The sequence below is a fragment of the Amblyraja radiata genome, chromosome 5 (genome assembly GCF_010909765.2).
Source record: "Amblyraja radiata isolate CabotCenter1 chromosome 5, sAmbRad1.1.pri, whole genome shotgun sequence".
NCBI classification, from domain to species: Eukaryota; Metazoa; Chordata; class Chondrichthyes; order Rajiformes; family Rajidae; genus Amblyraja; species Amblyraja radiata.
The window spans coordinates 4,137,488-4,161,956 of NC_045960.1; the positions used below are offsets into that span (position 1 = coordinate 4,137,488).

Genomic DNA, 24,469 nt, shown 5'->3' on the forward strand with positions numbered 1-24,469 from the left:
GGCATAGTTGGTGGAACCCTCACACACTTTTGCTCCATTTCCTACATGTCCGCCCACACTCCCCTATTCCAAGACAGTATAGAGATAGAGTGTCCTTCATCATCAACTTTCAACCCACTCGCTTCTGCATCCAAAACGTCCATCAGCCCCAGTGGGATCCCATCACCAGCCACACCCCTTTGCAGGGGCCGCTCTCTCCGTCAAGTCCTGATCTGCCCATCCTTCCCCACCCAACTTTTCCTCACCCCTGGCACTTTCCACTGCAACCAAAGGAAGTGCAACACTTGTCCCTACACCTCCTCCATCACCACCATTCAGGGACCTACATATCTCTTCCACGTGAGGCCAAAACCCACATGGTCTTTCTCCAACTGGTCTATTGCATTTGGTGCTTGTGAATAGGAAAGCACTCCCCTTCTCTGTGAATGTTTGGCAAATCACTTGTCTCTGTCACAGCAGTTATCTTGAACTTCCAGTTGCATGTCAGAGCGTGGTGAATCTGTGGAATTCTTTGCCACAGAAGGCTGTGGAGGCCAAGTCAATGGATATTTTTAAAGCAGAGATAGATAGATTGTTGATTAGTACGGGTGGCAGAAGTTATGGGGAGAAAGCAGGCGAATAGGGGTAGGAGGGAGAGATAGATCAGCCATGATTGAACAGCGGAGTAGACTTGATGGGCCGAATGGCCTAATTCTGTTCCTATCACATGATCTTATGATGTCATTTCAACTCCTCTTTCCATTCCCACATCAACCTGTCTGTCCTTAGCATTCTCCACTACCATGGTGAACAATACAATACTAGTGAAAACTGTACCTCAAATTCAGCTTGCATCGTCTGTAACTTGATGGTATGAATGAGGAATATTTTCATTTCAGTTAACCTACACCTTGTGTTCCTTTCCCACTCGCATCCAGGTTTTCACTCAATTTGTTCGCCTTATCCATCCCTCCCACCTTCCAGCTGTTTCAAAGATGCATCACCCTTTCCCATCCAGTACCATTTGCCCATCACCCATGTACCTATCCACTTGGGTTTATTCTCCCTTTGTTAACCTTTACTATCCCCTCCTACTCCACCAACTGGTTCCATTTGCCTTTATCTGCTTCCATCTATCACCTACCGACGTCTGTATTCACCTTTCCTTGCTAGGTTCCATCTACCCTCATCTGTTTCCACTGATCACCAACCAGCCTCTGTCTCATCCCTCCCTCTCATCTCTATATATTAGCTATCTACTCTTTGCACTCTCAGTTCTAAGGGTCTCAACCATTCTTTCCGACCAAAGTGTTGTTTTACCTGCTGAGTATCTCTAGCAGTTTGTTTGTTGTTGCTTCAGATTCCGCCGTCTCTTGTATCTCCGTTTAACATTGTTGTTATCTTTTATGAATAAAAAAAGCTAGTATTTACGATTAATTGCCGCGTTTATCCATTTCAAGCTCATGTCCATTATTCCATCTCTTTTGTCACAAACTTTGTCTCCAAATTTCTTGTTACTTGCGTGCTTAAGATGTAGTTCACCACAGCAACTGATATGAACTGACATTCTATACAATTGAGGGAATCTATCGAGCAGAGAGAGACCAGTTGACCCGCCATGTTCATGTCAACCAAAGGCGGCATGGTGGCGCAGCGGTAGAGTTGCTGCTTTACAGCATTAGCAGTGCCAGAGACCCTGACTACGGGTGCTGTCCGTACGGAGTTAAACATAGAAACATAGAAAATAGGTGCAGGAGTAGGTCATCCGGCCCTTTGAACCAGCACCGCCATTCAATATGATCATGGCTGATCATTCAAAATCAGTACCCCATTCCTGCTTTCTCCCCATATCCCTTGATTCCCTTAGATCCAAGAGCTACGTTCTCCCCGTGACCGCGTGGGTTTTCTCCAAGAACTTCGGTTTCCTCCCACACTCCAAAGACGTACAGGTTTGTAGGTTAATTGGCTTGGGTTTGTATACTTGGTCTAAGTGTCAATTGTTGTTAATGTGTGTAGGCTTGTGTTAATTTGTGGGGATCGCTGGTCGGTGCAGACTCAGTGATCCGAAGGGCCTGTATCTCTAAACTAAACTAAACTATAACAAACATTCAACTTGGGTTACTCCCATTTTCTAGAACTTGATCCATATCCCAGGCTCTTTGCCTCTTCAAGTCCCATCTGGGTACATTGTGAATGTGGCCCATTTTTCACACTGACCTCGATAGTTGTCTCCTCTATTGACTATGCAACATGTGCCTGTAGGATTGTCTGCCCCACTGATCATCATTTGTTTCCAATTGTAGATGCTATATCACCTTAGCACAAGCTTTATGGATGAATATGGGAGGTGCCCCTGCTGGACCTGCCGGTACTGGGAAAACAGAGACCGTAAAGGACATGGGCAAAGCTCTCGGAAAATATGTCGTGGTGTTCAATTGTTCAGACCAAATGGATTTCAGAGGATTAGGAAGAATCTACAAAGGTAACACTAGACGAAAATACAAACGCAAATAATGCTTTGGCAGCAGTAACTACATTAGAAGACACACTTTCCTGTTATACAAGAAATATGGTGAATTCGTATATTAATCTTTGCTGCTGAATATAATCACTTTCCTAATGCATAAAAGCAAATTAACATACGTGAGTAATTGTCAGATAGGTGCCAATATGTAAGATGCACTGGAATAGTTTAGCAAGTGCAAGTCTTCAGCTAGGCATCTGGGATTGTTGTGTGGGCCCATAGGTGTTGCTGTGTTCAATGTTTGCAGTTGTCTCTTCATATCAAATGGAGTGGAAACTGACTTCTGTCGGTGGAGATTGCAGGAGGAGTTGAGGAATAAAACGTTGGGCAACTCCAGATAAAGATGGTTACAAACGTTTCAGCTTTGCCTTCAGCAATAACGTGGTCGTGCCCTTGAAAAAAAAACAAGAAACTGCAAATAATGGATTACAAAGAAAGACACAAGGTGCTGGAGTAACTCTGTGGGTTGGGTAGCATCTCTGGAGAACATGGAGAGGTGATGTTTCTGGTGGGGACTCTTCTTCAGTATCATTGCAGCAGGGGAGGGGGAAAGAAAGCTGGAAGAGAGGGGGGGGGGCAAAGCCCAACAAGTGATAGGTGGATACAGGTGGGGGGGGAGGGGGGTGAGGGGGGAGTGGTGTTTATAGGCAGATGGTTGAAGAAGGCCAGATATGAAAAGACAAAAGATGTGAGATAAGGATAGACAAGTGGTGATTTGTGAAGTTGGAAGAAGGAAAGTTGGTGGAAGGGGGAAGGGGGGAGTGAAATGGGTGAAGTCCAGGTGGGGTACAGGAAAGAGGGGGATAAAAAAAGGTGGGGGGGGGGAGAAGGTGATTTTATGTTACTTATGTTACTTAGGGCATCAATTATACCGGTGCCCAAGAAGAGTAAGGTGACGTGCCTCAATGACTATCGACCAGTGGCACTAACGCCGGTGGTGATGAAGTGCTTTGAGAGGTTGATCATGGAGCAAATCAACTCCTACATCGACAAAAACCTGGACCCACTGCAGTTCGCATACCGCCACAACAGATCAACGGTGGATGCGATCTCGCTGGCCCTCCACTCCGCACTGGACCACTTGGACAACAAAAACTCATATGTCAGGCTGTTATTCATTGATTACAGCTCGGCATTTAACACAATCATCCCCTCCAAACTGGTTACCAAACTCGCAGAACTGGGTCTCTGCGCATCCCTCTGCAACTGGATCCTCGACTTCCTCGTCCACAGACCACAGTCTGTTCGTATTGGTGGAAATGTGTCAGCCTCAATAACAATCAGCACGGGAGCACCTCAAGGCTGCGTGCTCAGCCCCCTGCTGTACTCACTCTATACCCATGACTGCGTAGCGAACCACAGTGCGAACTCCATCATCAAGTTCGCTGATGACACCACTATTGTGGGGCGTATCACTGATGGGGATGAGTCAGAGTACAGAAGAGAGATCGAGCAACTGTCCATATGGTGCCAGCGCAATAACCTGGCCCTGAACAGCAAAACCAAGGAACTGATTGTGGACTTTGGAAGGAGTAGGAGGGGGACACACAGCCCCATTTATATCAACGGGTCGATGGTTGAAAGGGTCAAGAACTTCAAATTCCTGGGGGTGCACATCTCTGAAGATCTTTCCTGGTCCGAGAACACTAACGCAATTATCGAAAAAGCTCATCAGCGCCTCTACTTCCTGAGAAGATTACGGAAAGTCGGATTGTCAAGGAAGACTCTCTCTAACTTCTACAGGTGCACAGTCGAGAGCATGCTGACCGGTTGCATCGTGGCTTGGTTCGGCAATTTGAGCGCCCTGGAGAGGAAAAGATTACAAAAAGTAGTAAACACTGCCCAGTCCATCATCGGCTCTGACCTTCCTTCCATCGAGGGGATTTATCGCAGTCGCTGCCTCAAAAAGGCTGGCAGTATCATCAAAGACCCACACCATCCTGGCCACACACTGATCTCCCTGCTACCTTCAGGTAGAAGGTACAGGAGCCTGAAGACTGCAACAACCAGGTTCAGGAATAGCTACTTCCCCTCAGCCATCAGGTTATTAAACCTGGCTCGGACAAAACTCTGATTATTAGCAACCACTTTCTGTTATTTGCACTACCAGTTTATTTATTCATGTGTGTATATATTTATATCATGGTATATGGACACATTTATCTGTTTTGTAGTAAATGCCTACTATTTTCTGTGTGCTTAAGCAAAGCAAGAATTTCATTGTCCTATACAGGGACACATGACAATAAACTCACTTGAACTTGAACTTGAACTTACCTAAAATTGGACAATTAATTGTTCACACTGCCAGTTTTTAAATTACCCAATCAAAATAGGAGGTACTGTTCCTCTAGTTTGTGTGTGGCCTCATACTGCCAATGGAGAAGGTCCAGGTCACACAAAAATCAATATGGGAATGGAAAATAAGATTAAATGGTTAGCAACCAGGAGTTGCAGCAGGCTTTAGTGGGCCGAGTACGAGTGTTCAGTGAAACGGTCACCAAGTCTACATTTGGTCTTGTCGATGTAAAGGAGGAACGATCAGGAACCCGGATGCAATAGATGTGGTTAGAGGAGGTCCACGTGAACCTCTGTCTTACCTGGATGGACTGTTGAGGTGCCTGGGTGGATGTGAAAGTTGAGGTATACGGACAAGTGTTGCATCTCCTGCGGTTGCAGGGGGACACACCTGGGGAGGGGGTGGTTTCAGTGGGAAGGGATGAGTGAACCAAGGAGTTACAGAGGGAATAGTCTCTGCAGAAGGCGGAAAGGGGTGGGAATGGGAAGATGCGACTGCTGGTGGATTCACGTCGGAGTTGGTGCAAATGTTGGAGAATAATGTGTTGGATGCAAAGGCTGGTGGGGTGAAAGACAAGGACCAGGTAAACTCCACGCTCTATGTCTGTGGGAGAAAGGGAATGAGTGCAGAACTATGGGACCCAGAGGAGATGCAGGTGAGGGACCCATTTATGACAACAGTGGGGAAACCATGTCTACTCAAGAAAGAGGATAACTCGAATGTCCTAGAATGGAAAGCATTGGAGTTGCAGTGGAGGTTGCAAAATTGTGATTAGGGCATAGCATCTTTACAAGAGGCTATACCCAGGATGGTGCAACATTGGGCCATTTAGCCAAGAAGCAACCGTGGGGTCTGGCCAGATGGGGTTAAGTGGCAAACTTTCTTCATTAAATAATACTAACGAAGCAGATAAATGTACATGCCAGTGTGAAAGTTACATGGGTTCCTTTATTGAACTGATTCATTTGAATTCCTGTTTAGTGATTTGATTCCAGTTGACAAAGAACTTTTTGAATTCATGACTCTGGACAGTTAGCTCAGATTTCTGCATCATGAGTGCAGAGATTTATTGACTGCATTCCATTTACACCTGTGGCTCTTTGTTCCTTTGTCTTCTTATACACGTAGGCCACAAATTAGAGTCATAGAGTGGAACAGTGCGAAAACAGGCCCTTCTGCCCAACTCGCCCACACCGGCCAACATGTCCCAGCTACACTAGTCCCACCTGCCAGCATTTGGTCCATGTCCCTCCAAACCTGTCCGATCCATGTACCTGTCTAACTGTTTCTTAAATGTTGGGATAGTCCCAGCCTCAACTACCTCCTCTGGCAGCTTGTTCCATACACCCACCACCCTTTGTGTGAAAAGGTTACCCCTCAGATTCCTATTAAATCTTTTCCCCTTCACCTTAAACCTATGTCCTCTGGTCCTCGATTCACCTACTCTGGGCAAGAGACTCTCTGTATCTACCCGATCTATTCCTCTCATGATCTTACAGACCTGTATAAGATCACCCCTCATCCTCCTGTGCTCTAAGCAATAGAGTCCCAGCCTATGCAACCTCTGCCTATAGCTCACACTCTCTAGTCCTGGCAACTCCTCGTAAATCTTCTCTGTACCATTTCCAGCTTGACAACATCTTTCCTATAACACGGTGCCAAGAACTGGCCTCACCAATGTCTTATGCAACTGCAACATGACCTCCCAACTTCTATACTCAATACTCTGGCTGATGAAGGGTAAAGTGCCAAAAGCGTTTTTGACCACCCGATCTACCTGCGACTCCACATTCAGGTAACTATGCACCTGCACTCCTAGATTCCTCTGCTCTACAACACTACCCAGAGCCCTACCATTCACTGCCCATGTTAGACTCCCCAAAGGCAACATCTCACATTTTTCTGCATTAAATTCCATCAACCATTCCTCAGCCCATTTGGCCAAATGATCAAGATCCTGCTGCAATTTTTCACAACTATCTTCACTATCTGCAAAACCACCCACTTTTGTATCATCAGCAAACTTGCTAATCTTACCATGTATGTTCTCATCCAAATCATTGATGTAAAAATGCAAACAGTAATGGCCCAGCACCGAATCCTGAGGCACACCACTAGTCACAGTCCGAGAAGCTTCATGGCTTGCTTCCACAAAGCCAAATTCTATCCATTCAGCTATCTCTCCTTGGTTCCCATGAAATCTAACCTTCCAGAGCAGCCTACCATGAGGAACCTTGTTGAATATATACAACATCTACAGCTCTGCCCTTATCGACCTTTTTGATCACATCCTCAAAAAATTCAAACAGATTTGTGAGACACAACCTCCCATGTACAAACCCATGCTGACTATCCCAAATCAGCCCATGTCCATCAAAATGCTGACTGCTCTTAAGACATTGCTCTCAAGAATCGAGATGTGTAATTTTTTCAGTATTAAGAGAGCCAGTTTTCTTCCGATTTTATTTGTGAATTACAACTGCAGAATCCAGGTTAATTTCCACTGCTTTCTCTTCATTTTAATCAAGTCCTTATTGTAGTGTGGTGACCAGAACTGCACACGATACTCCAGCTGTATTTAATTAAGTTTTCAGCCTGAAGAAGTGTCCTGACCTGAAACGTCACCTATCCATGTTCTCCAGCGAGGCTGCCGGAAGGGCTGAGTCACTCCAGCATATTGTGTCTTAATTTGTAAACCAGATTTTCAGTTGCATGCTTCAATTAAATTCAGTTTAGAGATACAACATGGAAATAGGCTCTTCGACCCACCGAGTCCACACTGACCATTGATCACCAATCCACACTAGTTCTATGTTAGCCCACTTTCTAATCTACACGTGACAAATTATAGAGACCAATTAAACTACAACCCCGCACGTCGTTAGCATGTGGGAGGAATCCGGAGCATGCAGAAGAAGCCCACGCATTCGCAGGGAGAACATGCAAACTCCACACAGACAGCACCCAAGGCCAGGGTGGAACATGGGTCTCTGTAAGGCAGCAGCTCAACCAGTTGCACCACAGTACCGTCCATTTTGGTCAGGCTCAACCAAAGTGTTGGAAGTACAGTTTGAAACACTATGGTCTGGCATCCTGTGCTCTGGCAATGCTGTGCTCTGGCAATGCTGTGCTCTGGCAATGCTGTGCTCTGGCAATGCTGTGCTCTGGCAATGCTGTGCTCTGGCAATGCTGTGCTCTGGCATCCTGTGCTCTGGCAATGCTGTGCTCTGGCAATGCTGTGCTCTGGCAATGCTGTGCTCTGGCAATGCTGTGCTCTGGCATTGCTGTGCTCTGGCATGTTTTGAATGTGTTGTGCAAATCTCTACCACTCAGGTTAGCAGCTGAAAGCAGTTAGCATCATGGAGTGACTGCTCCTGGTATAGAAAATTGGTTGGCAGACAGGAAAAAAAGAGTAGGGATTAACGGTTCCCTTTCAGAATGGCAGGCAGTGTCTAGTGGGGTGCCGCAAGGCTCGGTGCTGGGACCACAGCTATTTACAATATACATTAATGATTTAGATGAAGGGATTAAAAGTAACATAAGCAAATTTGCAGAAGACACAAAGCTGGGTGCAGGGTGGAGGCCAATTTTCTGGATGCTTTCAAGAGAGAGTTAGATCAAGCTCTTAAAGATAGAGGAGCCAGGGGATATGGGGAGAAGGCAGGAACGGGGTACTGATTGTGGCTGATCAGCCATGACCACAGTGAATGGTGGTGCTGGCTCGAAGGGCCGAATGGCCTACTCCTGCACCTATTGTCTACTGTCTGTTGTCTATTGTCCAATCACTAATATAATACCCCATCATCACCATTGCCTCCTATGACAAGATAATTTAGGATCTTATTTGCCAAAGTTTTGAATACCCTGGGTTATAACATTTTGGACCATCCCTCCATTAGATCCTTGTCAAAGGCCTTGCTGAAGTCCATGTAGACTACATCAACCACACTGCATTCATAACATATTTAAAAAAAACATTTAAGTTAGTTCAATGGGATCCTGTACGAACTAAGCAATGCCAATCACCCATATATTTATTTGTTGTGTTAATGTGCCTGTAAAGCTGCAGAAAGTAAGAATTTCATTATTGTCCATGCCAAGCATCTGCCCACTTACTTAATCCATCCGTATATATTTGAAGATGGACACAAAATGCTGCAGTAACTCAGCGGGACTGGCAGCATCTCTGGAGAGAAGGAACGGGTGACGTTTTGGGTCGAGACCCTTCTTCAGGCACCCCTACACATTTTATCTGCATACCTTCGATTTAAACCAGCATCTGCAGTTCTTTCCTACTGTATACATTTGAAGCCTCCTCGTATCCTGTTCATCACTTAGTTTGCAATCTACTCTTGTTGCGTTAACAAATTTAGCATCCATACCTTTGACATCTTCACCACATATAAATTCTAAAACATTTAGTCCCCAATACCAACCTGGCACCACATACAAATGTGAATAATTGTACCAGCTCATTTACTGTAGTCATAACAGAGCTGTTTTGCCCACAGCTTGAACAATGAATACTTTAAAAACATTTATTTGAAATTACCTAATTGGTTTTAAATCCATTGAGTAACACTTTCTCAATGGGTCGATGGTTGAAAGGGTCAAGAGCTTCAAATTCCTGGGCGTGCACATCTCTGAAGATCTTTCCTGGTCCGAGAACACTAATGCAATCATCAAGAAAGCTCATCAGCGCCTCTACTTCCTGAAAAGACTACGGATAGTCGGTTTGTCAAGAAAGACTCTCTCTAACTTCTACAGGTGCACAGTAGAGAGCATGCTGACCGGTTGCATCGTGGCTTGGTTCGGCAACTTGAGCGCCCTGGAGAGGAAAAGACTACAAAAAGTAGTAAACACTGCCCAGTCCATCACCGGCTCTGATCTTCCTTCCATCGAGGGGATTTATCGCAGTCGCTGCCTCAAAAAGGCTGGCAGTATCATCAAGGACCCACACCATCCTGGCCACACACTCATCTCCCTGCTACCTTCAGGTAGAAGGTACAGGAGCCTGAAGACTGCAACAACCATGTTCAGGAATAGCTACTTCCCCACAGCCATCAGGCTATTAAACCTGGCTCGGACAAAACTCTGATTATTAATAACCACTTTCTGCTATTTGCACTTTATCAGTTTATTTATTCATGTGTATATATTTATATAATGATATATGGACACACTGATCTGTTCTGTAGTAAATGCCTACTATGTTCTGTGTGCTGAAGCAAAGCAAGAATTTCATTGTCCTATTAGGGACACATGACAATAAACGCTCTTGAACTTGAACTCTTTTTAAGTTTTAATGATACAATTTAAAATTAGTTTTAAAATATCCATATCCCTTCACCCCTTCTCTTGGAATGTAAACCAGTTAATTACAAGATTTTACCAATATGATTCTGATTGAAGGTTTTCTAATTGCATGTATGATTGTTTTAATCTGTTTTGATTGCTATTTGCCTTGTAGGCTTGGCCCAGTCTGGATCATGGGGCTGTTTTGATGAATTTAACCGTATTGAGCTACCGGTATTGTCTGTGGCAGCCCAACAAATTTACATCATTCTTATTGCGAGGAAGGAAAGGAAAAAAATATTTATCTTCACTGACGGAGATAGTGTATCCCTTAACCCAGAGTTTGGAATTTTTATTACAATGGTAAGAAAGCAAACAATAAGGTGTAATGAAGCAAGGTGGAGTTTGTATTGATTATCATTGCTTTGTCTGTTTCGGATGGATAATGAGTTTCTGCAATATCATAAAATGGACTATATCAAGTTAGCAGGGCAGTTTGTGTCTTTTCCATGTTTTGCTTCATCCATACATGATGACAACAACCATGAGTTGTGGTGACTCCAGAGTAATCTATCTTGTGGATTAAAAAACAATTTCTGCTTTATTATCCAGCATGTTATAGAGTTTTAGAGCAATACAGTATGGTAACAGGCCCATCGGCCCAACTTGCCCACCAGTCAACGTCCAAGCTACACTAGTCCCACCTGCCCATGTTTGGTCCATATCCCTCCAAACCTGTCCTATCCATGTACCTTTCGAACTGTTTCTTAAATGTTGGGATAGTCCTTGCCTCAACTACCTCCTCTGGCAGCTTGTTCCATACACCTACCACCCTTTGTGTGAAAAGGTTATCCCTCAGATTCCTATTAAATCTTTTCCCCTGTGGAATTCCCTGCCACAGAGGGCAGTGGAGGCCAAATCACTGGATGGATTTAAGAGAGAGTTAGATAGAGCTCTATGGGCTAGTGGAATCAAGGGATATGGGGAGAAGGCAGGCACGGGTTCTTGATTGGGGAAGATCAGCCATCATCACAATGAGTGGCTGTGCTGGGTCGAAGGGCCAAATGGCCTCCTCCTGCACTTATTTTCTATGTTTCTATGTTTCACCTTGAACCTATGTCCTCTGGTCCTCGATTCACCTTCTCTGGGCAAGAGACTCTGTGCATCTACCCGATCTATTCCTCTCACGAGTTTATACACCTCTATAAGATCACCCCTCATCCTTGTACACTCCAAGGAATAGAGTCCCAGCCTACTCAACCTCTCCCTATAGCTCACACCCTTTAGTCTTGCCAGCATCCTTGTAAATCTTGCCAAAGCTTGTCACGTTTAGAATGGTTGATTAATTATCTTTTCGTATAAAATGGCTGAAAGATTGTCTTTGTTCACTTCCTTGTAGAATCCTGGCTACGCAGGACGCCAAGAGCTGCCAGAAAATCTGAAAATTCAGTTTCGAACAGTGGCTATGATGGTGCCAGATAGACAGGTGAAAGAAGTTCTATATGTTTATGATCGTAATATATGTTTCAAAAGTTCTCGTTTTAATTTGATTCCATTTAATCTAGTTCTGTAAGTTAAAATGATGAATATGGAATTAAAGCTATATTATTTGTTTAACCAGGGCAATGCTTGCAACTCCACTTAAAAGGGAATAATGTGGGCAATCCAAATATAGAATGGTATAATGTAGAAGATGAATATTCAACCCATTGTCTCTTCGTCAGTCATTTCAAACACCAATCCCCAGCTCTTTCTTTATTTCCCTTCAGTCATTTTTCCTTCCAGTGTTATTCAGTTTGCTTTAGAAATGTGAATATGTTTCATCCACCATCAGCTTGGTTTAAGTAGTAGAGACAAAGTTGGACAAAGGTCAGTGAGCTGCACATCAGAAGTAGAGAAATTATTGAAGAGGTCTTCAGGGATAGGATCCTGAAAAGCTTAGACATTCATCGGTGATCACTCGAAACTAGTATGTCTGTCCTCTCCTGAGGACGCCTGTGCATGACTTTGTTTAACGTGGGGAGACTGGTGCCCAGACAGCCATCACACGGTCCTTGACAGATCTGGGTCAGGATCCAATTGCATGGAATCCAACCCTTTTCTGCTGCAGCCTTTATCCGCCTTCCCAGCCGTTGTGACGCTCCACTGAGGTCAGCCATCGTCCTCTGCCTGTTCCACCGTTGAGGTCTTGGTTGGATTGCTCTTTGTCAGAGACCTCCCCATCGACCTTACCGCCATGGGTGGCCCTACCAGGAGTATAGCTCCAGACGGCATCGCTCTCAGGATCTCAGGACCACACAAGCTTCTCCACCACGACAAGGTGACAATCCATGGAGCTTAGACATTAGGGATAGTTATATGACCTTCTGTGAGGGAGGTCATGTGTTACAAATGACTTTATTTTGAGGAGGTGGTGATGATTGATGAGGATACGGAAGTAGATGTTGTGTGGATGGATTTCAGTAAAGCATTTGACAAGGTCTACATTGGTAAACTGATCCTGTACATTAAGGCACATGGGATCCATGGAAACTTGGCAGATAGGATTCAAAGTGGGTTTGGCCATAGCAGGCAATGAGTAATGATGGAGGGCTGTTATATGGACTAGAGGTCTGTAATCTGTGGTACTCCACAAGGATCAGTCGGGACTTCCGTTGTAGGGATCCTTGCAATGATGATATTGAGAATATTCCTTTCAAAAAGCAAACAAATCTGAACAATCAGAGGACATAAATTAAAATTCATTAGAAAAAGCTTTCTTCTGCTTTAGGATGAAACGTGAAGCATTAGTAAATGTAATATTATCTGTTTCAGATCATTATAAGGGTGAAACTTGCCAGTGTGGGATTTATGGATAATGTGTTGCTGGCTCAAAAATTCTTTGTGCTTTATAAACTGTGTGAAGAGCAGCTCACAAAGCAGGTAATTAATAAACCTACATTAAACGTTAAATATGCATGCCTGAAATCAGATGGGGTTTTGACTGTGAATACTAACATTTACTGGATGAAATGCTTAACATTATTCAGAGTCAAAAATCCTACCTTATCTACTATGAACAGCCACACTATGAACCACCTCTTGTACTAACATGGTTTTGTTTAAGAAGGAACTGCAGATGCTGGAAAATCGAAGGTAGACAAAAATGCTGGATAAACTCAGCGGGTGAGGCAGCATCTATGGAGCGAAGGAAATAGGCAACGTTTCGGGTTGAAACCCTTCTTCAGACTCTTGTATTAACATGGGCTTGCTGTCCCACTGTGCGAGGTAATTCAAGAGTTCTCCCGAGTTTTCCCCTGATTTGAACTCGGACAATGCTCGTAGCGGTTCCGTAGGAGTTCGTGGGTGTCTCGTAGTGGCTCGTAATGCTAACGGTAGGTACTCGGGAAACCCGGTAAACTCGTGACGTTTCTTCAACACTGTGAAAAATGTCCACGAGTAAAAAAACACTCGTGATGAAAAAAATTGTACGAGACATTACACGAACTCCTACGGATCCGCTACGGACATTCTCCAAGTTCAAATCAGGGAAAAACTCAGGAGAACTCTTGAATTACCTCATACAGTGGGACAGGCCCTTTACATTTGCAGTCTTTTTCCTTTCACTGTCTTGTAGAATGTATGTATAAATATACATTGATATTAGAAAGTATCCAGGGAAAGTGCCAGGGGTCAGGGAGGCGTGGGTGGGGAAGGATAAATACACCAGGCAGTCCCAAAGGAAATGGTCTCAGCAGAAGGCGGAAAGAGTGGGGAGGAGAATATGTGGCTGGTGGGGAGAAGAAGTCATTGTTGATGGTTTGGGTCAAAACCCTGTATCAGGACTCAGTGGAGAGGGAAGAGAGTCACAATACAGACAGAAGAGGGAGAGGTGTGAGTGGCCAGTGGGCAATTGGTGGGTGGTGGAGGAGTGAAGCATGGAGATAGATAGGGGTGGAAGTGGAGTCGAGTGGAGATGAGAAACAGTTGGGTGATAGATTGAGGCAAACAAACAAAAGGCAGAAGGAGCAAGGTGGATGGGAGGGAAAGGTAAAAATGAAGAGAGCCAGCAGAATGAAAAGCTGGAACACAACGGCTAACAGCGCTGGAAGGATAAAACAGGTGAAAATGGGAATTTTAGGAGAGAGGTGAAGAGCAGATGGAATCAGAACTAGATGGGTGAGCGGGAAGGAAGCTGGTGGGTCAAATGTATGAGTAACAGGTGAATGGAACAAGGGGGAGAGGGGACAGAAGTGGACAAAGTCTACCCACCCTCTCCCTGTGGCTCACAGCCCCTGCTCCAGGCATCATTCTGGTAAACCTCCTCTGCACCCTTTCCAAAGGCTTCACATCCTTCCTGTAATGTGGTGAATAGTGGTGGCATGCAACACTCTAAATGCAGCCTAACCAAAGTCCTGTAATGCTGCATCCTGACTTCCTGATACTTATACTCGACGCCCTGACGTATTGAAGGAAGAATGTGCACTGTTGATTGCTTAATATTCAGTGTTGTTCATCTGTCTCAGATCATGAAACAATTGGTAGATTCATAGAATCATAGAATCATAGAAAGTAGGTGCGAGAGTAGACCACCAGGTCCGTCGAGCCCGCACCGCCATTCGCTCATGGCTGAACACTAAACAGACACCCTTACCCACAAACAGTAGACACAAGACACAGAACACAAGACACTACCCTCCCCTTTATACCGCTATCTCCCCTCTCCACCCCAAGAACCGCGTGATCTCCTGGGGGAGGCAAAAAACCGGATAAAAACCCAGGTCCAATTCGGGAAAAAAATCCGGGAAATTCCTCTCCGACCCCAATCCAGGCGATCGACACTTGTCCAGGAGATCACTCAGGTCTTACTATACTAACCATACCTAGGTCCATATCCCTGCCCTCTCCCCGTAGCCCCTTATCCCCTTGGCAGCTAAAAAACCATCTATTTTAGATTTAAATATATTTAATGTTTCTGCTTCCACTGCTCCCTGGGGCAGTGAATTCCATAAATTAACCACCCTCTGGGTGAAGAAGTTCTTCCTCATCTCAGTTTTAAAAGAGCCCCCCCTTATTCTGCAACTATGTCCCCTAGTTCTAGTTTCCCCGATCATTGGGAACATCCTCGGTGCATCCACCCGATCAAGGCCCCTCACGATCTTATATGTTTCAATGAGATCGCCTCTCATTCTTCTAAACTCCAAAGAGTAGAGTTCCAGCCTACTTAACCTTTCCTCATATGTCAATCCCCTCATTGCAGGAATTAATCTTGTAAACCTTCGCTGCACTGCCTCCAGGGCTAGTACATCCTTTCTTAAGTATGGACCCCAGAACTGTACACAGTATTCCAAATGTGGTCTCACTAATACTGTGTACAGCTGCAGCAAGACCTCCGTGTTTTTATACTCAATCCCCCTAGCAATAAAGGCCAAAAAAGGCCATTCATGGAGAGACACAGACAATGTGCAGGCTTAGGCTGGCTGTGTGGAGTAATATTCCTGTATTTATGATACGAGGCAGCCTGGCAATGAGAGAGATGCAGCTGACATCTCTATATGACCCACAATTGCCTGCCCAATACCGTCTCCACCAGCAAGATGCTGTGATATCAGTTGATCAGAAACTTCTGAACCACTCACAAAATACTGGATCTAAGAATGGGTTTGTGAGTGGGCATTCTATCATGTACAATTCCCATTCCCTGATCGTTAAAAAATCTTCTAACCATCTTCCAGTCAAAAATTCAAAATTCTGTGAAAATGAGCAAGTACTTCCACACAGAGATCTGGGGTAAAACATGGTGGGTGATCAGAATGGGTGATTATGGATGGACAATAAATATTGCCCTTTGCAGTGAACCACATGCTTGTATACAAATTAGTAAGATTAAACGAGAACTTACCAGTTCGAAGTTTGATCGTTATTTTATGAGGAGTAACGTAGAGGGATTACGTGAAGAACCCGCCAGGACGCATGCGTGTCAATCTTCAAAGCAGCGGTGTGAAATCACAGATAACAGTAATGACTGAACATAGTAAGATTAGAGAAGAGGATACCAGTTGAACTGTATGATCAAGGGTGGGTGCGGAGGGCACGTAATCCCTCAACGTTACTCCTCATAAAATAACGATCAAACTTCGAACTGGTAAGTTCTCGTTTAATCTTACTATTTTACTTTGGAGTCACGTGAGTGACTACGTGAAGATTTCAAAGCTCTGTGATTTCATGCCGTGGAAACGAGTCCATGCATCACATCTGCCTTAATTGACTAAGGGAGGAATTGTGTTAACATGTTTAAACATGAATCCGACATTGAAATCCATGATAAAGTTATTAACAACAAATTATAGCCCCTATTTCATGGGGTGAAATCATATTACAGAACTTAAAATTGATTCTGCAAAAGTTCCAGGTTTAACCATTGGTTTATGGTAGAATTGTTGGAACGTTTTTTCCCTTGACCATCCTGCTGTCTCCAGGATTTGGTCCATCGGTATGTCCAACTCCATAGCTGCCGATGTAGCTGCAGCCCTGGTGGAATGAGATTTGAATATGTTAGTATCCACTCCAGCTGTTGTTAAAACCTGTTTCAGCCATCTGGAAATAGTTTGAACCGACACTTTTTTGTGGGGTTGCTTGTGGCTGATTAGTAGTGCCATCTCATAGCCTCTGATGTTTTTGGTGTTCTCTATATATAACAATAAATGTCTTATTATACAGAGACGATCATCTATAGGGTAAGCCCTAAATTCTATTTTGAGGCCTGATGGTCTGTTCTGTTTGACTAATTCGTGAACATGAAAAGTTATATTTCTTGTTGAAGAAGTCATATTGTCCAGCCTTAACTTATGTAAAGACAGTACCCTTTGTGCTGTGACCAAAGCCATCAGCATGACTGTCATAAGTTTGGTTACCAGGGGGTGAGTCCCAACAGAATGACGCTCTGATCCTCGCCATAGATATGCTGAAAGGGCACTTCTGGCGCAGTTAATGGCACTATAACTGAGCCCCTCATCATAATGGAGGCCTGCCAGGAATTCCAGAACAGACGTTTTGTTCGTCGTACAGTAGTGATGTTGTTCCTAGAACAATATTTCCCACTTCCTGATGTGGACCCGATATAGTTTCTTCGTGGACTGCCTGTGAGCCGCTGTATATGTTCATTGTTCGGTTCGTTAGTCCCAGGTCCGGAAATGGTTACTTAAGATTCTGCTGACGAACACATTTGTCCTATTATGTTAGGGATGATTTTCCCGCCCGTTACGGAATGAACCAACAATCTGGTTATTTCGGAACGGAGAGCCATGTTTAGTTGTATTTTGCGTAATACCCGACTGATGAGGCAGAAAGGAGGGAATGCATAGAAAGAACAATCCCCCCCCCCCCCCCCCCCCCCAATGCAGCGAGAAGGCATCCATCGCTGATGCCCCAGTCTGATTCCCAAGAAACACAGATAGGCAACTGGTGATTAAGGCGAGATGCAATAGATCAATCTCTGGTGTTTCATATCATGCTACAATATCAGCAAACACTTTGCGGTCCAATATCCATTCGATGTTTGTCATGAATTTGCGTGACCTGGTGTCTGCCACTGAATTTGAGGTTACCTGGTAGGTAACTAGCGGATATTCAAATGTTTTTCTGAATACACCATTGCCAAATTGTGTTAGCCGGATTAGCACATGATACCAATTTGATTCCACCCATGTAGTTAGTATATGTCACCATGGTGGTGTTATCAATCTGTAGTCTAACATGCAGGTGATGCATTTCTGAACAATATGATTTTAGTCCATAGAACGCACCCAACATTTCCAAGTAGTTTATGACATGTATCTGAAGCAATGATGCTTCTTGTGCATCCCATCTATATCCACAACTAGAGATGGGGTTAGTAACACGCCAACCATGAACACTGGCATCAGTTTGTAGCACCACTGAATGGTTGCTGACAATGATAGGGTTTGAACAATGCCCAATATTTCCCCTATCATTGTAATTCCGTGATTGCTGAGATTGGTAGCCTCATTGGTCTCTACACATGACCAGTATTGATTTTAAGTGCTTATACCTTTGTCCTTGTAATTATTGGTAATACAAAGGTCAAACAGTGTGGCTGGAAAGGCCACAGTATTGCAAATTACCCTTGCTACCAGTTGAATAGGTGGTTTACTGATGTCAATGAGGTTGTTGGCCTCAGTTAAGTCTGTACCTTCCTTTGATAAGTTACCCACATGTAGACTAAGTCAAAGGTGAACCCCAAGTAGTCTTTAGTGGTGGAAGGTGTTAGCTTAGAATGAATAACGTCTATAATCCTTCAACATAGGCACCGTATAGTGAGCATCTTTTAATGGATGCAATTCATAAAGTAGCCTATGGAATCAATTGTTTGGCAGTAACAAAGGTTTCCAATTTCGAATGAATTTACTGCACAATGTATTCAGGTTTGTCAGACCTGAATGATTGGTAACCACATCTTTTTGTTTGTCGTAAAGATATTGACACGAATTCCAAAGAGTTGTGTTGGGATTTCCCCATGATTCCCTAGCATCTAGCCTCTCCAGTTCAGCATGCGCTTCCAGTTTTTCTTATCGTGAAGGCACGAAAGTTCAGTTCGGTACATGCTGAACCGGGAAATTTTGTGCACAATTCAATTGTATATCCCTGAACACTAGATAGAAAATAAGTGTTAGTAGTTATTGCACTCCATGCCTCCCAAGAAAATGTAATCTACGCACCAATTTGTGTTATTTACACCTCCTGTTTTTTGGAAGAGACCAGACCCCCCTACCTCCATGGTAACCAGTGGAAAGTTTGTTTTCTTCCTTGCAGTCGCCGTAGAGGTTGTGGCGTCGGATTTTGGATTTGGGGTCGCACGTCTTCCTGGAAGGCCGGTCTGGGCCAGGCCTAAAAGACCTCTGTCCTGTAGCCCGGCCTTTGAGCTTTCACCAGCTTCTGTGTGTCTTCCTGCTGGTGGGTGCGTGGAGGTGCTGTTGTCGTGTGTAGGAGATCCTGCCTGTTGCCGCATTTATGAGCCCCAGGGTATTGGCCTCCTTATTGAGCTCTTTTACCTGTTTTGACAGGTTGCCCCCAAGTAGTAATATTGATGGTTTAATCCCTCCAGGTCTGCACAGCTCTGCAAACTTAGGGTTTAAAGCTGGGCGGATGGCGTTCTCCTGAGACTATTAATCTCATACTCCGTATTGCAGAATAATGCCACAGCGTCTTAGCTAAACATCCTGCCTTCTGACTCCCGTTCCAATGTGTTTTCAGATGTAACTGTTCACCGTGGGAAATTTTTGAGGGATACCCATTTTCCGGTGCCAAATATTTGGCAGTAGTGTCTATTACAGCCATGTTCCTGTAGTTGTTTTTAGATGTACAAACTTGGACTCCTTTTCCAGGAGGTTTCCTTGTTCTTGCACCCCCTGTACACTGATTTCTTCCTTCAGCAAAACCCCTCTTCAGAACCAGCCCAGAATTGGCCCCCAGTACTCCCCTCTGTTGAGGGAGATGCACTGCTGTGCAGCCCTGATAAGGTGCTGCCATGGGTGTATTATATACCCATTGTGACTAGACTCCATCTCCCAGAGTCTGTCACAGTGGAGCATGTGCTCCATAAGCCGCTCCATTTGGCCCCAGTAACGCTGGTCCCCGCGGCATTTCTTTGTAGTTCGACTTGTCAGCCAAGTCGGGCACAGCTGATCCCACTAATGGTGATCTGGTGCCGTCAGCCGCCGCTGGCTGTCCGCAACTCCGTAGTTCTTCCCAGCCAGTGCAGCCCTTGTGGACTCCTGTCCATAGTTTCCCCCTGTGAAAACCAGCACGGGAAACAAAGTATGACCGCAGTAATTCCCTTACCTGTCGGTCTTGGTTTTAAAAACTTTCCGCTGCAGGGGAATGCTCCCCCCGCTGGCCGTTTCAACTTGTCAGAGTCAACGGCTCTGATCTGTGTAGCCTTCCCGCCCGGCCGTGGTGTTGATCTGGCCGGCGCGGGTGCTAAGTCGGGCACAGCTGATCCCATTCATGGTGATGCTGGTTCCTTCAGCTGCTGCTGGCTGCCCGCAACTCCGCGATCCTCCCCAGCCAGCTTTAGACGCAGCCCTTGTGGACTCTATTTTCGTCCAGTTTTTTTCTGTAAAAAACAGCGCGAGAAACAAAAAATGACCGCAGAGTAATTCACTTACCTGTTTCAAATTTACCGCTGCGGGGGAACGTCGTTCCACCCCGTCTGTCGTTTCGCAATGTGTGAAGCGATATGGCACGCATGCGTCCTGGCGGGTTCTTCACGTAGTCACTCACGTGACTCCGAAGTAAATTAAAATGTCAAACATTGTATGCTGTTTTAATCAGATTTTTGCTTGTATTTTCTTTCAAGACAAAATATGTAGTGAATATCTTTATTCCGAATAATTGTTCCATGAATAATGTTATTGTCATATTCATTACACTAGGTTCATTATGATTTTGGTTTAAGAAACATTCTCTCTGTACTGAGGACATTGGGAGCTCAGAAGAGAGCACGGGCTGAAGACAGTGAGTCAACAATTGTGATGAGAGTTTTGAGAGATATGAATCTGTCTAAATTGGTAAGTAAAATTGACAAACTAGTAATTGCATTCTCTGTGATATTCTGCAGTTTTCAGATGACTGATACTGTACTAAGAGGCAGCAGAACCAAAGAAACATTAAGATTTATGATATAGGAAAATTACTGCTACTAGGAATCAGATTTCAAATGTGTTTAATTCTATTGCCCGTGATTTGGTTTTGGAAGAAGAGAGTAAAAGGTCGGTAGCAGCACTGTGGTGTACATATGTAGGACAATACCTTTATGACTGATTTCAATTCAACAGAATTTACACCAAGGATTATATTGCAAAGTGTGAGTTAATACAATCAATAAGATTTGGCAGTTTAGTCATTTTCATGTTAATTAATTTTTAATTAATGTCTTAATTCTATCATTTAAACCTTTACCTTACCCAAGGTAAACAAGCATACATCATGACAAACATGAGATCTGATTACGTATTCTGGATCATTTCAGGCATAGAAAGGATAGATATAAATTAATCCAATTCTCACTGTCTAGCTATTTCTTACAAATGTCCAGCTTGATGAGTAGGAATTCTAATTCTAATTCTGGCACCAACGTTAATACTTTGACGTATCAGTGACGAGGGAACATGAATGTACTATTGTAGTTGGTGCAGAGCCTTCAGCACTCAACTACATCAATCCTATCATTGGAGTTATTGAAACTATTTGGATGTGTCCTGTAACGAGAGCTGGCTTGTCAGTGTGTGGCCTCTGAAGATCATAATTTAGCCCATCACTCTCATTTCCTTTCCCAATTATTCTTCAATTAATATCATGCTTATCAAATACATGGATTTATAGAGTCATAGATCACAGAAACTGGCCCTTCAGCCCAACTTGTCCATGCCGACCAAGATGTCCATAGTCCCACTTGCCCACGTTTGCCCATATCCCTCTAAACCTTTCCTAACTATGTACCTTTCCAAATGTCTGTTAAATGTGGTTATAGTAGCTGACTCAACTAACTCCTCTGGAAGCTCGTTTGAAAAATTGTCTCTCGGGTATTAATTAAATCTTTCTCCTTGCCCCATAAACCTGTGTCCTCTGGTCCTTGATTCCCATACTCTGGGTAAAAGACTGTGTACCTTCACCCTATCTATTCCTCTCATGATTTTATGTACATCAATGAGATCACCCCTCAGCCTCCAGCGCTCCAAGGAGTAAGGTCCTAGCCTGCTCAACCTATAGCCCAGGCCCTCCAGTGCTGGTAACATCCTTGTAAATCTTCTCTGCACTCTTCCCATCTTAACAACATAATTCCTCTAGACTGCCCTTAATTAGCCCATCCTCCTTCAAATGCGAATAAATCCTAACCCTAAAATGTATTCATTTTCCTCGATTACCCCTATTTCTTTTAAACATAGGGACTCTGCAGTCTCTCAGGACCTGCAGCTACAGAGGATAAAGTCTCAGCAATCAGGGCCTCAGCATCTCTTTTCCATTCTTCATTAACCTTGGATAGATCCCATCAGGCTGTGGGGGATTTATCCACTGTAATTCTCCTCAACCCATCCAACACCCACCTCCTTCTTAATCTCAAAATGCCTCAGCAAATGAGTCAGCCTCACACTCATGTCACAACCCATTCTCCTTGGTGTATACCAAGGCAAAGTTCTCATTCAGTACCTCAGCTACATCCTCTGACTCCAAGCATAAATGTCATCCTTTCACTTCTTCCACCCTCTCCATAATTACCCTTTTATTTTTAATGTACATAGTCAAAGCCTTAGAATTGTCTTTAATTTTACTCGCCAATAGCATTTCATGGCTCCTCCTGACCTTCCTAATTCCATGCTTATATTGTTTATTCATCTTCCAAAAGCCTCTGTTTGATTGCATCTTCATGAACCTTCATGATCTTCATGATCATCATGAACCTTTTCCTTTTGTGTCCAAATCTACAAATTCTCTCATGACCTTGCCATCCTTGTCCCTCCTCCTTACTGGAACATGTTGATCCTGAACCCTGATTCTCACGTGTCAGGTGTGGATCTACCCAATTTCAGCTCTTCCTTATTTCCTCTCCCTACCTCCTTCTTAATAAAGTTGTCATTTGCCTTCTCACAATTGAGTACTTCCCACCACAGTCCAGACTTATCCTCATTCATAAATATTTTACAATTGAAGGAGTATTGAAACCCCACTGAAAGGTCAGTCACAATATACAAGATACATTTATTTGTCACATGTACCAGTTGGCACAGTGAAATGTGATCACCATACAGCCATACAATAAAATAAATAACACCACACATGATATAGTTCAACATAAAACATCCCCACACAGCAGAATCAAAAGTTTCCCACAGTGAGGGAAGTCACCAAAGTCAGTCATCTTCCTCTAATGTTCCTGATGTTCACCCGTGGTCAGGGCCTCCCCGAGCCCTCCGCTGTCGCCGCTACGGGTGGCCCGATGTTCAGGCCCGTTCGCCGGGGTGATGGAAGTCTGACGTCGGGACTGGAGGGACCTATGTTCTAATATTGTACGCCTATGTGCTCTCCCACAGCCTGTGTCTCCGCCACTTCCTTTCTTCATCCCACTCCCCCCCCAGCCCCACATCAGTCTGAAGAAGGGTTTCGACCCAAAACGTCACTTATTCCTTCGCTCCATAGATGCTGCCTCACCTGCTGAGTTTCTCCAGCATATTTGTCTATCTTTGAGTCCACACTTGGTCTCACTGATGTAAAGGAGGCCACATCGGGAATACTGAATGCAGAAGATGAGGTTAGAGGAGGCGCATGTGAATCTCTGTCTGATCTGCAAAGACAGTTGAAGTTCCTGGATGGATGTGAGGGAGGAGGCATAGGGGCAAGTGTTGCATTTCCTGCGGTTACACCTGGGAAGGGAGTGGTTTCAGTGGGTAGGGATGAGTGAACCAGGGAGTTGCGGAGGGAACTGTCTCTGCGGAAGGCAGTGAGAGGTGGGAATTGGAAGATGTGACTGGTGGTGGGATCAGGTTGAAGGTAGTGGAAATGTTGGCAAATGATGTGTTGGATGCAGAGGCGGATGGGGTGAGAGTTAAGGACCAGGGGAACTCTATCCGTAGAACATAGAACAGGACAGCACAGGAATGCCCCTTCGGCCCACAATGTTTGTGCCAAAGATGATGCCAATTAAACTAATCTCATCAGCCTGTACATGATCCATATCCCTGTATTCCCTGCACTTCTATGTACCTATCTAAAAGCCTGTTAAAGCCACAATCATTTCTGTTATGGAAACTGACATAATAATATTTAAATGTAACACGTGTTACTATGAGTCAGAAAGGTAAGAGGACATTCTGTCCAGAGTAGGACCTGAGGACATGCAATAGGTTCAAGGTGAAGGGTTTAAGGTGAAGCTGCCAGAGGGGGTAGTTGAGGCTGGGAATATCCCAACGTTTAAGAAACAGATAGGTGCATGGATAGGACAGGTTTGGTGGGATATGGACCAAACACAGGTAAATGGGACTAGTGTAGCTGGGACATGTTGGCCGGTGTGGGCAGGTTGGGCCTAAGGGCCTGTTTCCACACTGTATCACTCTATGACACCATTGTCCACAAGCTAATGGAGAAGTGGAACGTCAAAACCAATCTCTAGAGAAGAGGATGAGAATTGCCCAAGCAGAAGGCAATGTGTAGGAAAGAACTGCAGATGCCGGTTTAAATCAAAGGTAGACATAAAATGCTGGAGTAACTCAGCGGGGCAGGCAGCATCTCTGGAGAGAAGGAATGGGTGAAGTTTCGGGTCGAGATTGAAGAAGGGTCTCGACATGAAACGTCACCCATTCGTTCTCTCCAGAGATGCT

The 24,469-nt window shown here is 44.4% G+C and overlaps 1 protein-coding gene across 1 annotated transcript in view; it reads left to right on the forward strand.

Moving 5' to 3' along the window:
• Window positions 1–24,469, forward strand: part of LOC116972889 (dynein heavy chain 8, axonemal-like) — a 574,435-nt gene that overhangs the window by 320,000 nt on the left and 229,966 nt on the right. Inside the window, exons 48-52 of the mRNA XM_033020476.1 lie at window positions 2,283–2,461; window positions 10,273–10,460; window positions 11,497–11,583; window positions 12,912–13,019; window positions 20,531–20,665. Of these exons, the coding sequence (XP_032876367.1) occupies window positions 2,283–2,461; window positions 10,273–10,460; window positions 11,497–11,583; window positions 12,912–13,019; window positions 20,531–20,665 (697 nt within the window). The remainder of the gene's footprint in view (window positions 1–2,282; window positions 2,462–10,272; window positions 10,461–11,496; window positions 11,584–12,911; window positions 13,020–20,530; window positions 20,666–24,469) is intronic.